General features: G+C 42.3%; 1 protein-coding gene across 1 annotated transcript in view; it reads right to left on the bottom strand.

The window, feature by feature from the left end:
* The window catches only part of ERC2 (ELKS/RAB6-interacting/CAST family member 2), a gene marked incomplete at both ends in the record, with an annotated part of 834,864 nt that overhangs the window by 95,656 nt on the left and 722,820 nt on the right, over positions 1 to 16,388 (bottom strand). Inside the window, one exon of the mRNA XM_082849011.1 lies at positions 5,129 to 5,263. Within this exon, the coding sequence (XP_082705137.1) occupies positions 5,129 to 5,263 (135 nt within the window). The remainder of the gene's footprint in view (positions 1 to 5,128; positions 5,264 to 16,388) is intronic.

The following is a 16,388-nucleotide window of genomic DNA, read 5'->3' as shown; positions in this document are numbered from 1 at the left end:
AGGGTACAGCACTCAGAGACTCAGGCCCTTCTCTTGGGCCTGTTGATTTTCAGGTGTGTGACTCTGAAAAATGAACAGCCTCTCTAAGCTCCAGCGTCTTTATCTGTACAATGGGGATACTCCCATTTGCCCTATTTCCCAAAGGTACTACGAGAACAACTCATCCAATAGACATTTATCAAGTGCCTACTGTGGGCCAGACAAGTGTGACTGTGCTTTGCAATACGTAACCAAGAGTACGAATATGACATAAGATACGGCCCCAAATTTCCTTAATCAATTTAATAAGTCTTATGCCTCCATGCTCCTGGACTCCGCAGCCCTCCTTTTGAAGTAAGATTTCTATAAGTAAAATGTGAAATTTAAATTTCAATTGGGATCTGAAAGTCTTCAAGGTGGTCAAAATGCCTTGATCTTTCCAACCCCTGTGAGTGAGAATTTCCATTCAAAGAAGGAGGGAGAGAGAGGAGAGGCAAGTTCTAGGCTTGGAAAGTGGCCATATATTCTGGGGTTTCCAGTCCAAAAAGAACGTTTACGTTTTTGCCAGTTAGGCCCCCACAAATTAGAATCAGAATGGCACATGCTTTACCAAACGGAGGTGCATTCTGCACACAAAAAAGCAGTAAGATCCAGGTCCTTAAAGACCCAACATCCAACTCAAGACCGAAGGACAGAAGTGTGAGTCCTGGAAGCCAAACGGCAGTCTGAACAAGCCTGGCGTTTTGAGTTGGCTGAAGTGTGGTGTTCACCTGACGCCATACTTTGCTTATCCATGGGGTTATTAGTCCATACCTGGGAGCCCCTGGAAGGAGATTAATGAAATATGACTATGAAAAGCATACGATGCCTAGAAAAATAAGTAAAAAATCTTGGCATCATGGTAAGACAAAGAAAGACGCTACTTAAAGAAAATGACAGAAAGTGACAATGACAGGTACAGAGGGCATTTAGGAGAAGTTGCGTTTCCACTGAGCTTTTCTAAATCAGTCAGACTCGGTAACTTCAATAAAATAAAATCACGAATGAGTCTCCAGCATGTACTATTTATTCTTCGGTCTTAATTATTTCTCAAAGCTCACCAGTAGCTCGTGTCATGGGAAATATTTGTTGTCTGCCTCTGTGCCCGCTTCTTGGTTTGAAGGATTTCCTAAGGCATTACTGGTGTTTCTCTGAATGTTCGGCTTGAACATATTCAACGACTATGGCTGTCCTGGGGGTCACAGGCCACCAAATATTAACTGTTCCTTTCTTGGGTAGGGGGTCTAGGCTGTTGGACTGACTTCTCTTACATGTTCTCCATATCCTCTTCCCCTTATGACACTCATTTTCAATCTCTGAAGAGCCATGTATTTATGATTATCCTTATTTTCCTGGGTCCTCATTCTTGTAATGGTTCCCTTAATTCCAATCTATTGATTTTTTTGGTGGGATAACTCATTCTCAGATGTTAGAGTCTGAAGAAAAGTTATCCTAAGAAACGAACACTCTCATTTTCTGCTATGCAAAGCATAAGGAAAATTTGCCTTGAAACTTCACCTTCTGGTGAAAAACACTGATGGAAACTGGATCAGCCCTGTTTTAAACTGGGTAGTCTCTTTCTTCACCTGATACTCTGAGAACAGTATTTCTCAGAGCACAGATGTTACTAGAAAAGAAGAAGAAGAAAAAAGATTCCATGATCAAATAAATCTGGGAAATGCCGGGTTACATAAAATTGGAGAGCTTTCTTTCTTATATGGCTTTATAGATCCTTTGATCTGCTAATTGTACCAAGACTCTCCAAGATCGCGTTATAATACACAGCACTTCCCCAAAATTCTTTGCCCACCAAATCTTTATTTCAAGACTTTCCTCATGGGACTAATGTTCCAAACGTTACTTTGGGAAATCCCAGTCTAGACTTATAACCCTTGGATTCAGTTTCTCCCGAGAAAGCAAAATCATAGTAAAGGAGAGAGGGAGAGGGAAGAAATGGAAAAAGAATCTAACTCCGCAAGTACCTGGCAATACTTAAATTGAATTTCCTAAGGAAAAATGAGTTTCTCTGGAAAAGTAGAAAAGTGGCTGATTTTTTATATTTCTTCATTTTCACATGTATCTGACCTCTTAATAAAGCTCAAAAGGCAATGTCAACATTTTGTAGCCCCTCTTCTAGAAGATACAGATGGTCAGCCTCATGGCCACAGGAAGGTCAGGGCTGGAAGATTCATGGGAAGGGAATCAGGAATCCCTGGAAGAGACCTTTCCCCTTTAAGTCAGTTCAATTAACATCAAGAGTGGTTAATTTAAATCTCATCCAAATCAATCCATTATTCAGACTCTAATGTTGTCACATACTGATATGAAGCTGTCACTTTCTCCAAAGAAGCAGTTCCACTCCATACATATTAATATATATACTTACACAATTATGTGTAGCTTTTACAATCAACGGGGAAAGACTTCCCAGCCATTCAATAACTGCTACAGTCTGGGACTTACTTAGATTTATAACAATGCACATATTGATAGATGAGTTGGTGAATATGAATCTCAAAATCCCGTACAGGGGAAGGCATCACTGTCCAAGACCTGGAATACCTAGTCAGAAAGGGCAACCAGCCCAGGGGATCTTGCCATCTCCATCATTGGAGTCAACCTATTCCTACCAGGGCTCCTAACTTAAGCCTCCTTCTCTGATTGAAAAAGTGCACCAAGGGAACTTTACAGCCTAGCTGACTCCAGTTTAAAACCACAAAGCTATCCTTCTGATTAAGGGTATTTCACTTTCACAGTGAACCCCACTGCGGTTCCTAAGTCATGGGCCCCCTAATTAAGTTAAAACTACCTGTTATCTGTCTGGTTCTGATTGACAAGATCCTGAACAGAACTGAATGAGACATCAGACTTTTGCTCTAAACCAGACAGCAAACCCCTTGAATACAGGGGTGTTATCCATCATCCTCTTCCCCAAGCCCAGCAAAGTGGCCGGCGTGGAACATGTGCTCCAAGTATCGGCTGAAGAAGCAAAGACCCAGCAGCAGGACTCTAGTCAGTTGAGGACCCCCTCCTCTCAGGGCCTGGATTTTTCATCTGTAGAAGAGGATGAGGCTCTCTGCCTCTATGTTCATGGTTTGCTTAGAGTAGTTACTGACACGGAGAATGTGAAAGTGGAGTGTCATCACCCCCTTCCTAACAGTGCCAATGAGAAATGCGTACCAGAGGTCCTGCCCAGGTATGTCAGTCAGACATTCCTCAAGGAATGCTAATTCTTCTGTGGAGGGCACCACCCCTGAGCAATTATTTCTGCCCCATGACAACCTCTAGTGTCTGTAGACAAACTTAAGAGGGTCAACCAAACAGGCAAGTACTCTAGTCTAATAATTAAAGATCTCTGGAAAGGTATCCGGAGACTAACTTTTGTAAAAAATATCACTCACAAGGAAGGTAAATTTGAACTGGTGCCGTGTTTCTAGCAAGACACATTAGTGTATGTGTCTCCGTGATGAAACAAGACGGTTATCTCAGCAGGTTCTTGTGCAAACCACTTCCCCAATTTGCCTCCAAACCTTCTTTCCGTCCCTATAGTGCTCTGTGTTCCTGTTTCTCTGGGGGAAATTCCAGGATGGCCTTCTAGCACCAATAAAGCCTTACACTTACACCTCATGGCAGAAGGTCAAGGAGCAAAGGGCAGGGATCAAGAGTGAGAATGAATTAGTTAGCAGGATGCCAGGTATACTGGGACAGGTGAGTGTGGGGAGGTGGTGGCGGTTGTGAGGGATGAGAACTGAATAAATAAAACCAAATCAGACCCAAACCACAGACATATGAGATAATGACATAAAATTAATCTCTCTCTCCATTTTGCTGATCTCCAAACTGAGAACCATTTTTGAGAGCTAATGACGTAAACCAGTGTCTTTCTGCACTTGGCTTCAGAAACTAAGATGTCCTATGTGGACATCTTCTCCAGGGTTGAAGTCTCTGAGGGCAAATGTTTCCCAGTACAAGGATAGGGCCAAGCTGGGGGCGGGGAGCCCTCCGATTGGAGCTACCTCACTGCACAGCTCCAGGGGGTATATTTTATGTTGTGTACTATATAAATGATGCCCCCTGGAGTTGCTCTACTGGGAAAACACCTTGGAGACTTGGAATCTTAACTTCTCCTATGGGATGGAATGACATGAGGTAAAAAGGAAACAGAGCCACCTGAAAAAATATTTTAGGAGTACAGTAAGCACTCCTTCCTCCAACAAACAGGTAAACCCCTCCTCATACAGGTAATTCAAATAAACCCTTCCCTCACATATTTAGAAATATAGAACAAAGGTATTCACACTTACCCAGATGATTCCATTCCATTACCTATGACCCCATCCCTCTTAAAATTTATTGTATACGTTAAACTACTTTCAAAAAAGGTCATAGTACAATAAGGGAGGAATTACGGTCAATATTGATTATATTATCCTGCTAGTTTGCATTTAATTTCATAATTTCCACAAAATTTACCTTCAAGAGTGTTAATGCTAAACATAAATAGTTTTTGCATGTGGTGGGTGAATGTGAATATCGTTGAAAACCACAGGAGGGCTGTGTTTTTGTCAATCCATCTCTTCACTTCTTTACTTAGTTAAGGGAGAAGATAGGGTCCAAATCAAATAAGCTGGACCCCTTGACTTCACTGGCTAAAATGAAGCAAAACTGATTTCTTTTCATGTTATTTTACCCCACTTTTAATTTGCATCACTAAGGAACTTTCTAGGACTGTTCTCACCAAACTCAAGGCTTCTCTGATTGCCAAGCTCATGGAAACAAAGTGCTTTCTCTTAAAACTCTGAAAGAGACATTCCAAAGTAAGCCACCATTAGATACTGAGCCAGCAACAGACTACACATCTATGAAAGAAGAAAGGAGAGGAGGAAAGAAAATGCATAACATAAACAAGAACAGACAAAACCTTAAAGAGGAAGGAGAAAGGAAAACATTTAGATTCCTTGAGTGATGGAAATAAATACCAAAGCTATTAGTTTCAGTTCAAAGAACGTATCACTTTATGCTGTTTATTATTTCTTGAGGATTATTTATTTTATCTTAGAATATCCAAAGGGTAAAAGGGGCCTTGGAGGTAAGCGGCAATGAAACTGACCTGGTCAGGAGAGGGCCTGTGATTGGAATGTTGCGACCTCCCAGGAGATCGGTGGTGGTGGTGATGGTGGTGGTGGTGGTAGTGGTGGTGGTCCTCATCATAGTTGTCCGCCATCAGCTTCATTCTGTTCTGGGTCTGCACAGAACAAAAACCAGGGCAGATTCCGTCAGGAGCTAGAAGACCAGCCAAAGAGACTCAGGGCATAATTACAGCACCTATAGGGCTCCCTTTGTTCCTTTTTTAGGAACAGTTCTCATTTTTAGTTACACTGAAACTTAACAAAGAATGCACCATGCCATGAGCTTTGGCGAAAGAGGTTTTGTCACATCCTTGAAGCCACTATGTTGCTGGATCTCCATTCAGAGCCATAAGTGTACTTCCCCCACGAGATTTAAAAGGCAATAAATGGACACATACTAAAGTGCTTTGTTTTATGTTATCAAGCGATCACAGAGGTCCGGAGTAAGCCTGCAATCCCATATCGTCAATGGTCACATCCTACACCCTAGAGCAAGCAAGAGAGGGAAGCCCTGGATGAAAAGATGGAAAAGGCCTGGATGGAGACACAGAACTACAGACAAACAGTGGCCTTGCAAGACGAGGCCGAGAAATCCACTTAAAAGCTGCCGAATGCAAAAACACTGGTGGGGATGGTTTGTTACCATGATGACTTCCAGGGAAAGGGCACTCGATGGACATTTTAACTGATATTGTTCTTTGAAGAAATTAAGCAAAAAAAAAGCGAAGTTGATGGAGAAGAGCTTTACTCCCTGTTATGTTTGTCACATGAGACAACTAGGTGTCAGAGTTAAACCCCAAGGGCCATAGAATTGTATTGTTTTATTATGTAGGGCAAGAAAGAGACCCACGGATCAATCGACCTAACAGGGTCACAGAATCTAGAAAACTGCCTAAAGACCATGGAAAAAGGCAGATAAAAATATCCAGCTGGGAAAGCCAGGAAATGTAGGACTACACGTGTGGGTTTGGAGATAAGGCCGTCTGGGCTCAAGTGTCGCTCCACCTCTTTGCCGGTTCCGTGGTCTCCTGAGAGTTAACTATTTCTGTGCCCCGATTTCCTCAACTTCAAAATGGGAGTAATAGTACCCCCTTCCCTGCGGTTGTTCTAAGGAGAAAATGATGAGATGGACTTCAAGTCAGTCCAGGCTCTGGCACGTAATGGGCTTGAGATAAAAGTCATGCTGTTATTACTATTACTGTTGCTGTTGTTTAACTGGAAGACACTTCTCCTTCTTAATACATGTGGTTTCCTTTGCCTGTGACACCTCCCCCAGCCACCTTCCCTTGCTTCTAACTTCTGTGTCTGGCCTTTTCCTGACCCCACCCTTGAGAGCAGGTGACGTGTGCCTCCTACTTACCACCCCTCTCTAACCACCGATTTATCTGTCCATTTGTCAGTAAACTTGAGGCTGTTTCTTTCATCTGCCTCTCTCCAGAATCTAACACAGGGCCAAGCAGATGTAGATAACATTATGCATGCAGTTGCAACCAGTGACTGAAAGAAAGAAGGGGCCATAATTCTGAGGGACGCTGCCATTCTAGAGGCGAGCTGCATGACTGTCCTTAGCCAGGGAAGGTCACTAAGAGTTGAGAACATCTCATGAGTTGCCATAACAATACCACTGGTGGCTCATGACACCAAGCCATCAGCACTTTAAGAGAGCTGGAAGTCAGAGGCTGGCAGAGCCCCCAGCCAGCTGGAATGTTATTATGTAATATAAATAATACTCTGATAATAATTCTGGACCTAGCAGTCTACGCTTATAGTATTTTTCATGTATGATCTTAACTTAACCTCAAAACTTTCCTGGGAGGAATTATTACTATCTTCATTTATAGCTAGGAAATCAAGGCACAGATGTCAGCCCCCAGAGGCTCTTTCTTGACATAGAACACGGAGATTTTCCGGGCCTTCCAATTCTCAATCACTAGGCTTTTCTCTTAGCCGTGTTGCTAGCAAAAAAGGCAACAGCCGAACAGGTAGAAATAGCTTTCTCATAAATGTTTTGGAAACACCTCACGTCGCAATTCTATGTGACAGCGGATGTCTCATGATTTACTCACTCCATTTTTTAAAAATGTGTACAGTATTTGAAAGGCCCCAGAGCGGACGTAAAAACATGCGTGTATATGGATAAAAACAATAAAAGTAGAGGGAAAGAGCCACCTAAAAATCAAATTAAAATATCTCAGGCAACCGTTGGCAGCTGACAGCATTTCCATCCTTCACTTGTCCACTTAAAGTGTCAGAAGACCCAATGGACAAGTTACATCTTATGAGAAACAGCAGGTCAGTGGAGCTGTTGCCGACCGAGTACTGAGATTCCCCTATCCGGGAATCTCTCATACACGAGATTGTGAAATTCAGCGTTTACACCTAAAATTCCAGTAGTGTCAGGAGCCTATACTTTTGAACTCATGAACTAATAAATCTGGAACTGTTTCTTCTAATAGAATTCTAAAAGTCTGAAGGGAACTGTAAGATCTGCTATGGTCAAGAAGGAAGGGACTCGCCCAAGAATGAATGATGAAGCCTAAATGAACAAATAATAACTCTGCTATTGTAAACATCATAATGCCCTTATCCTTTGGGGAAGCTCCTGTGATTTTATGAGATTATTTTCTTACCAGCGACAAGCTTAAAGTTCCCTACCTTTGAACTGTATCCCATAAAAGAATGTACAAGCTAAACAAGATGCTATATGCAGTCCTAAATGTGTCTGCTGAAATGAGGTGTTGGAGAATAGGCATGTCATGGGATAAAGACTGTAAATGAATGATGTCATCTTTCCAATTTGGTGCTGAAATATAAATAAACCACGTTGTTCATGTGAATACCAGATCTGGGGGAAATGTACACAGAGCAATTGTGAGCGGAAGAGGCTTCTTTTGATTAGTCTGGGCTGGAAGAGAAGAGTGTGAAATGGAGATGAAAAATGCGAGTTTAGCCTGATATTTTAGACCGTTTTTATTTATCTTGCTTGTAGCACGTCCCCTAAACTATGACCGATTTCTTACAGGCTGGTGGCTAGTTTTCCCTTCCGTAGAAAAGTTTGACCAAATCCTGCCCATTTAACTGTGAAATTGGAAATGGATCTCTTAAAAAATTTTTTCAATCTACACTACCTATCCTCATCTCCACACAATTATATTGGTTTCCTAACACACCAAGAATGGTCTAGAAGGATAGAAAGCCATGAATAACATTCCCTAAAGGTGGATGGAAGAAAAACTGCAGAAAATTTAAAGAAGGATTGGAACAAGGATACTATTCGTTCAAATATTTCCAGACACGTTTACCAGGTGATGGTTCACATCCCTGTGGCCATCAGAGATATACAAGGTGCCCACCACAAAGCCTTAGACAGCAAATCCTCGGGGCAGTCATAACTGAAATCCCGGGAAAGCTAATATAGAGTTGGAACTAGATAGCTTTCCACAGCTCTGCACTTGGCAACTCATGGCCTCATTTAGTAATTCACTGAAGCCCATTTTTATTTCCTTTTCAGGGTTTACCAAACTGCTGACCTGACACGTTCGCCCTGGCTAACTGTGTTATATTCGTTTTACTGTATTATGTCATGACTGCTGAGACAAATCTCATCAGATTTCATTTTCTACTTCCTCTTTCTTCCAGGCGCCAACTTATTGCTCTGGGGCAATAGGTTCCTAACGGTTCTCCTGCTACACTCTTGCCTCGCACTGAACACAATCTGTAGTCAAGAGTGACATCAGACCTCTGTTACGACCTGGCTTTAGATTCCTCAGAGGCTCCCCACTGCCCTCAGGAAAGAGCCCCATCTCCTCCGTAGCTTATGAAGCTCTTGTGAGGTAACTGCTGTTCACCTCTCGGCTGCCTATCCTCCCCTCCCTGCCCTGGGACAGGCTGATCTCTGGTCCTGTCATGCCTTTTATTCTCTCCCCCTTTACCTGGGTTATACTCATTAGTTCTTCTGGTCTTAGCTTCAACACCACCACCTCCAGAACCACTTTCCGTAAGTCCACCTCAGAAGGGATTAAGTGCCCCTCTACTGCCTCTCCCAGAATGCTGTACCTACCCCCACCCGCTTCCATCATAGCACTTATGTCAATGAATGGTAAGTAGTCATGTGTTTTCTGGGCTTTCTCTGTCACTAGGTTGAAATTCTCTTGAGGGAAGCACTAGGTGTGAATTACCCTTGGACTCACCACCTAGCACAGAGTCTGGTATATAAGTAGCAAGTAAATGTGTGTGGAATAAATGTGTAAATGTGTGTGGAATAAATGTGTAAATGTACGAAGGAATGAACAGGCCACTTTGGAACAGATGAAAGGAAAAAATACACAATTAGCATCTATGACGAGCCAGGTGAGTATGTAACTCTTCATGTGATAGTTTAACCTTCCCTATTGTGCATTTGGTTTTGGTGGTGGTTGTTCTTGGGAGTGAGGGAGCAGGCTAAATGTATAGTTTCGGAGCTGTTACAAAAGTCAAATTGTTCTTGTTTGAGAAATATTCTGTTCTTGAATAAAGTGGACCTACTGAAGTACTCCCTGTCTTTGGGTACTTACATCATTCAGAATAAAGAGTGTGGGAGTGTTATGGGGTTCATTTCCTTCCTATCATCTAGCGTTTGGAAGAACAGGAATCTTTATAGAATACTTCCATTAGCACCCAAAGTCAACCATGGAAAACTGAAACTGTATCCATTAACTAAAATCCCTGATGAACACCATCTGTGAAAAGGTGTCATATACTCCATCTCTCTTGACATTTCTGAAGAGTTTATCCAAGGAGCTCTTGAAACAAAATGAAAATCCTTGATTGACTAGAAACAGACTCAATAGCTTAACAGCAATATGTAGACATAAAAGTGTAACATTAAAACTGCCTTTAAAATATTTTAGCAAGGTGGCAATAATGAACTATGCTTTGATCAGTCATCTGGATCAAGTTAACAATAAAACCTTCATGACTATGGTTTAAATAAGAAAAAATATATAATAAGATTTGTTGCTATGGGATATGGAGATAATACCATACAATAGCAATTACACTTTCTTCTCTCAGGTTTTCTTTCTCCCTCTTTCCTGCCAGGGAAATCCGAAAGAGTCCAGAACTCTTCTACTGGTCATGTTTCTGTGAAGTTAGAGCAAGGTCAACAGTTCTTGTCTCTGAGTTAAAGATGAAAAAACCAGACAACAACTGAACAGTGAAAAGGAAAGGGATTTCCTGAACATCCACCAGGCCCACACGGCAATGAATCATAACTGAGTGGGGTCTGGGTTCCAATGCTTGGGTCACTCTTGCAGGACAAAATGAAGCAGGAGGGTGAAGAAACTATTAGGGGAATATGCTGCATTAGGGAACCTTATGGGAGTAAGTAAGAGTCACTGAAGGGCGTCTGCCTTCTACTGTGGACATTGCACAGAAATTCATTCAACACTCACCAAACTCCTGCAACCATAAAGACTAAAACAATTACGTGCCAGGCTAAGGGTCTGAGCAGAATGCATTCATTGAATCCTGAGATAGCTATTCTTATGAGCTGTCTTTTACAATTGAGGAAACCAAGCCCATGATCACTCAGCTAGTGAGCAGAAGAACAGGACTTAAACCCAGGTTTCTGACTCCGGAGTCCTACGGTAGTGTATGAAGGGTAAGGTCACAGGCCAGATGCATGCAACAAAGCAAAGATAAATATATGAGGAATTAGAGGATGGACTATAACACAATATGAGAAGAAAAACAAGGAGAAAGGCTTGGTTTACCTGCGTGTCTGGAGGCAGGGGAAATCCCCTCTAGCTAAGGGCTGTGACATCAATAAGGCTCCATAGGTCAGATGACCCTTGAGCCAAGATTTGAAAGTTGGTGTGGACATGGCTAGAAGGAAGAGTGGACTGGGGAGATTCCATGGTAAACTCACTCTCTAATCGCCATGAGAGGAAAAACAGGTCAATGAGGGGAACTGGAACCCAAAACATCGCGCGCATGTGTGTGTGTGTGTGTGTGTGTGTGTGTGTGTGTGTGTGTGTGTGTGTTGGGATGGTGCTTTCCTCATTCCTTTATTGGATGTGGGGAGAGCAGGAAAAATATTGGAGATGATAATTCCTATCTTATTTCTCAGAATTTACCAGCTTGGGGCATTTTGGAAAGAAGTTAAGAAGAGCCATAGCCGTATGCTCACACATGTCAAACTATGGCATCTCTGGGAAAACGGGCCAGGCTCTGGACACCTTTGTATTTACAAATATCTACACAATCTACTGCTGCAGCATCAGTCCTGCCTTGAAAACTGCTCTGACCTCTTCCGACCCATTCAGCTCATCAGTCCTTCCTCCCGTCCATCTGCAGCCAAACAGGACACTGATGAGACTCTCCCCCCCCAACTTTGCTGAAGCCGTTTTCCCTTAGTCCTTATTTATAGACAGAACATTAGTAGTCACCATGGCCGGTGTGGCTGCTCTTTTTGTACCTACTCATTAAGTACCCTTATTTTATTTTATTTTTAATTGTTATAGGGAAGTCAGTGCCCCTCCCATACCCTCTTGTTCCACCCTGGAGGTCACCTGTAGATTGAATGGGCAGTCCTGGATGTGCTGTTATCTTCCCACCTCAAGCCCCTGCACCTCTCTCTGCATGAGGTCTTTCTCTGATCACAGGGGCAAGTTTCGCCAGGGAACAGGGCAGACAGAAGAGTTGGGCAGTTCATGCCCTTAGAAAAACCCTCAATCTATGAGGGAGGGACGTGATGGATAAATAACCAGCACCCCCAGTCCCTTAGTGGGACCATACTATGGTGTGTTCCAGAATCTCTCAGTAGGTCCCCAGCAGGGTGCAGCCCTGGTTGACTACATTGGGAAACTACCCATTAATACATGTTTATCTGCCTTTCACGTCCCTGTATCACTTCTCACCATGCTTCTTGGGATCACCTCCCAAATAAACTACCTGCACCAAATCCCTGTCTCTGGGTCTGTTTTTATGGGAATCTCAGCAAAAGTCTAAGATCTGCACAGGACTAACATTTCTGTGACTACCAGGCCTTTTCATGGACAGTTCTGAGATTTCTCATTACCTAGGGAGACAGATCTCTCAACTTTCTTAGGCAAGTAACAGAGGCCTAGCACTAACACTGTTGCTGCCAAACATTCACTCTGTGACTCAAACTGAATCACTTTTCCATGCGCCTCAGTTCCTGTATCTATAAAATGGGCAAGAGAGGAAAGAATGTTTTAGCATGAACCAAACTCCACATGAATAGATGTTGATCTGTTCTTCTTCCTTACTGTACTTTTTTGGTAGCTTTTCTTTTCTTTTCTTTTCCCTTCTAAAAGCAAGGGAGGGAGATTATTCTGATGAAGTACTTCCTGCTGTCACCTTAGGAACCCGAGGAATTCCCCAAAGGGTTATGGGCAGCAATTATAGCTGAGAATATCAACAACTCTGTTCTGCTATCACCACCTCTGTTCTATCACCCAATGCAGCCCATGGGGGCAGAATTATTTACAGAGAAAGAGTTCTATGTACTTTTCTAATGATGTAGAGGTTAGTATCCTTAATAGTAGCAGAAGGAAGGCTGGCACTGTGAGACAGAGCCTCCCGTGAATATCAGTGATAATAACTAGGCTTTCCTAGCCCTTGCTGTGCGCCAAGCACAGCACTTTGCTGTTGTCATCTCTTCTAGTCAGTCACACCAATGCTCTGATGTAGGTTGCCGGGGAGGGGTATATTCAAAATCTTTAATAGCTGCTATCACAGGGGCAGAAGCCCAGAAGAACCAAGAGCAACTCAAATGCATATGACCTTACTATCAGCCCTACTAGAGGCTGCTATTATCCCCACTTTACAGATAAAGAAACTGAGGCTTACCAGTATGACAGCTCTATTTGCCTTCTTTGCTACAATATTGTGAGCTGAGATTGTGGGATAAGTTTGAGAAAAATGCCTTTGTAATGCATGGGTAAAAAGGGAAAGTCAAAGTAGAATAAATAATAGCAGTGGTAGTATTTAGAAAGAAAGAAAGAAACTGAGAAAGACTAAGAAACTTACCCAAGATCATACAAATGATAGATTTGGGATTATGATGCCAGAGCTTCCTAAGTAACCACTCTACCCTACTGCTCAGATTCATAAAGACTGACTCCTTTATGATAAAAATTAAGATTGAGTTGGAAATGGGCTCTGACTCTCTGGACATTGACCCCAATCAGAGCTGATGAGAGAAGCAGCTCATTTTTTTTTTTTTTTTTAAAGTTCTCTGTGAAAAGGATGAAACTCAGACACATTATAAAATCTTGATCGAGCCCCAAGGGAGTCCATATTGCTGACCAAGCCCTAATATAAATTCAAAAGTCATTATCCACAATCCACACTAATTTTTAATGCTTTAACCAATACGATGGTTTCAAACCTAGGCTAACACATTAGCAACTGCAGACAACCAAGAAATTTCTAACATCTTGAGCACGGTTGGAGGTGGTGGGGGTCTTGCAGAAAGGGAAGGGCCTAGAAGTTTCCACCACAAAGTTACTTAGTTTAGTGCAGGTCTGTTTAATTAAGTAGTGGACAGCACATGCTATACTTAGCTTTTAAACACTTGTAAAGTCCTCTTCATTCATTTATCTTACTTGTCACTGACAAGCTCTTCAAGGACTGTAACAGTATGCAGAGCATGAAGAGCCTGGGTAAACAAGGCATATTTTATGTTGAGTCTAAACTGTTTCAACTCAGAGAGTCAATAGAGGGTCTCTGAAAAAAACCCCAGACTCTCCTACTAACTAAGGACATATTCTGTGCATGGTCTGTTATGAGTTTCTTTAGAAGGTGATCTTCAAAATCGAATCCCAAATTTTCAACTAAAAAGAAAAAAATAAGAAAGAAAAAAGGGAGGCCTGGATAAAAGGAAGAAAGGAAGGGAGGGAGGGAGGGAAGAAGGAAGGAAGAAAGGAAGAAAAAAAGAAAAGAAAGGAGGAAAGAAAAACGAGAAGGCTGTGTGCAGACATTAGAATTCAGACTCTAAAGCTGTGCTGAAAGGAAACCATAAACAAGATGAAAAGATAACCCTCAGAATGGGAGAAAATATTTGCAAATGAAGCAACTGACAAAGGATTAATCTCCAAAATTTACAAGCAGCTCATGCAGCTCAATATCAAAAACACAAACAGCCCAATCCAAAAATGGGCAGAAGAGAGAAAGAGACATTTCTCCAAACAAGATATACAGATTGTCAACAAACACATGAAAGGATGCTCAACATCACTACTCATTAGAGAAATGCAAATCAAAACTACAATGAGGTATCACCTCACACCAGTCAGAATGGCCGTCATCAAAAAATCTACAAACAATAAATGCCGGAGAGGGTGTGGAGAAAAGGGAACCCTCTTGCACTGTTGGTGGGAATGTAAATTGGTACAGCCACTATGAAGAACAGTAAGGAGGTTCCTTAAAAAACTAAAAACAGAACTACCATATGACCCAGCAATCCTACTACTGGGCACATACCCTGAGGAAACCATAATTCAAAAAGAGTCATGTACCACAATGTTCACTGCAGCTCTATTTACAATAGCCAGGACATGGAAGCAACCTAAGTGTCCATCCACAGATGAATGGATAAAGAAGAGGTGGCACACAGATATACAATGGAATATTACTGAGCCATAAAAAGAAATGAAATTGAGTTATTTGTAGTGAGGTGGGTGGACCTAGAGTCTGTCATACAGAATGAAGTAAGTCAGAAAAAGAAAAACAAATACCGTATGCTAACACATATATATGGAATCTAAAAAGAATGGTTCTGAGGAACCTAGGGGCAGGACAGGAATAAAGACACAGACATAGAGAATGGACTTGAGGACACGGGGAGGGGAAGGGTAAGCTGGGACGAAGTAGGAGAGTGGCATGGACTTATATATACTACCAAATGTAAAGTAGATAGCTAGTGGGAAGCAGCCGCATAGCACAGGGCGATCATCTCTGTGCTTTGTGACCACCTAGAGGGGTGGGATAAGGAGGGTGGGAGGGAGACGCAAGAGGGAGGGGATATGGGGATATACATATGCATATAGCTGATTCACTTTGTTATACAGCAGAAACTAACACAACACTGTAAAGCAATTATACTCCAATAAAGATGTTAAAAAAAAAAAAAACCAACAAAAAATCCCGGAGAGCTGAACTGACCAGAACCCAATACTTCTGAATCAAGACCCAGTGAAATTTTATATGTAATACTGCACTTATAGTTGATTAAATATGTTTGACATTGAAAAAAAATAAAAATAAAAAGATAAAACTGTGCTGACAAGGGAAGTAAAGGTCTTCATTTAATTCATATATCCAACAAATATTTATTATCACTGGCCTAGGCAGAACTGGCATCACCAAATCATCTCCTCAACTAATGAATGTTAGAAACTATCTTAGGGTATGGCCTAACAGAACTGGCCAACAGACTGGAAACTGAGAGCTCGAATGACTACTCTGAGGGCAACATGAAGGTCGAGGAACCCAGCAGTGCTTCAGGAAGGGACGGAGAGCCTTACACAGGAAGGGCTAAGAAGTGTCCACATATCTGGAGATATGCAAGATGATTCACAGGGAGTAAGTGGGGTTTTTCATAGTTATGCGTTTGCTATAAAATATATTTGAATAAATTATAACAACCACATCCAACAGAGAATTCACAGAAATTATGTCATAGGACATGGAAAACCTTGGGAAGGCAGTTTTCTAAATGACAGAAGCTTGAGACACCCTCATCGGAAGGAAAGAGCGAAGCAACTGAGAATGAGTTGGGTTACAGAGAGCAGACACTAGAAATTCAGAGCAGCCCAGAGACAGCAAATGCATCCTGAAGAGCTGTGAGAGTACAGAAGGACGTTTCTCCTACAGGGGCTTTTGAGCTCAGCACAGAAATGGGAGCAAATGCAGCCCTGGCCGGCTCCAGTTCTGAAGCTGAGTGGAAGGGCACAAACCCAAGACCTCCTCTGTACCTCATCCCCTACAAAACAAAACAAATGACAACAAATCGGGTAGAGAAGGGAGGGTGTGAGCAATGCAAAACATGTGGTGGGGCTGCTGGCCAGTGCTGAACACAGAGAGAACCCCAGGGAGAGGGGTGGTGAGATGGCCAGGAGGGGTTTGGCAGGGCAGAGGGGGTCTGGCAGCCGGAGGGTGAGAGGAAGACAGAGGGAGAGACAGCTAGGGCTTTGGACAGGGAACAAACCCCTCTCCCCAGCTGGTCTCACACTT

The sequence above is a fragment of the Leucopleurus acutus genome, assembly GCF_964270905.1.
Source record: "Leucopleurus acutus genome assembly, chromosome: 10".
In the NCBI taxonomy this organism is placed as follows: Eukaryota; Metazoa; Chordata; class Mammalia; order Artiodactyla; family Delphinidae; genus Leucopleurus; species Leucopleurus acutus.
The sequence above is the reverse complement of the archived record's forward strand: the minus strand, read 5'-3'. Positions and strand labels throughout refer to the sequence as shown.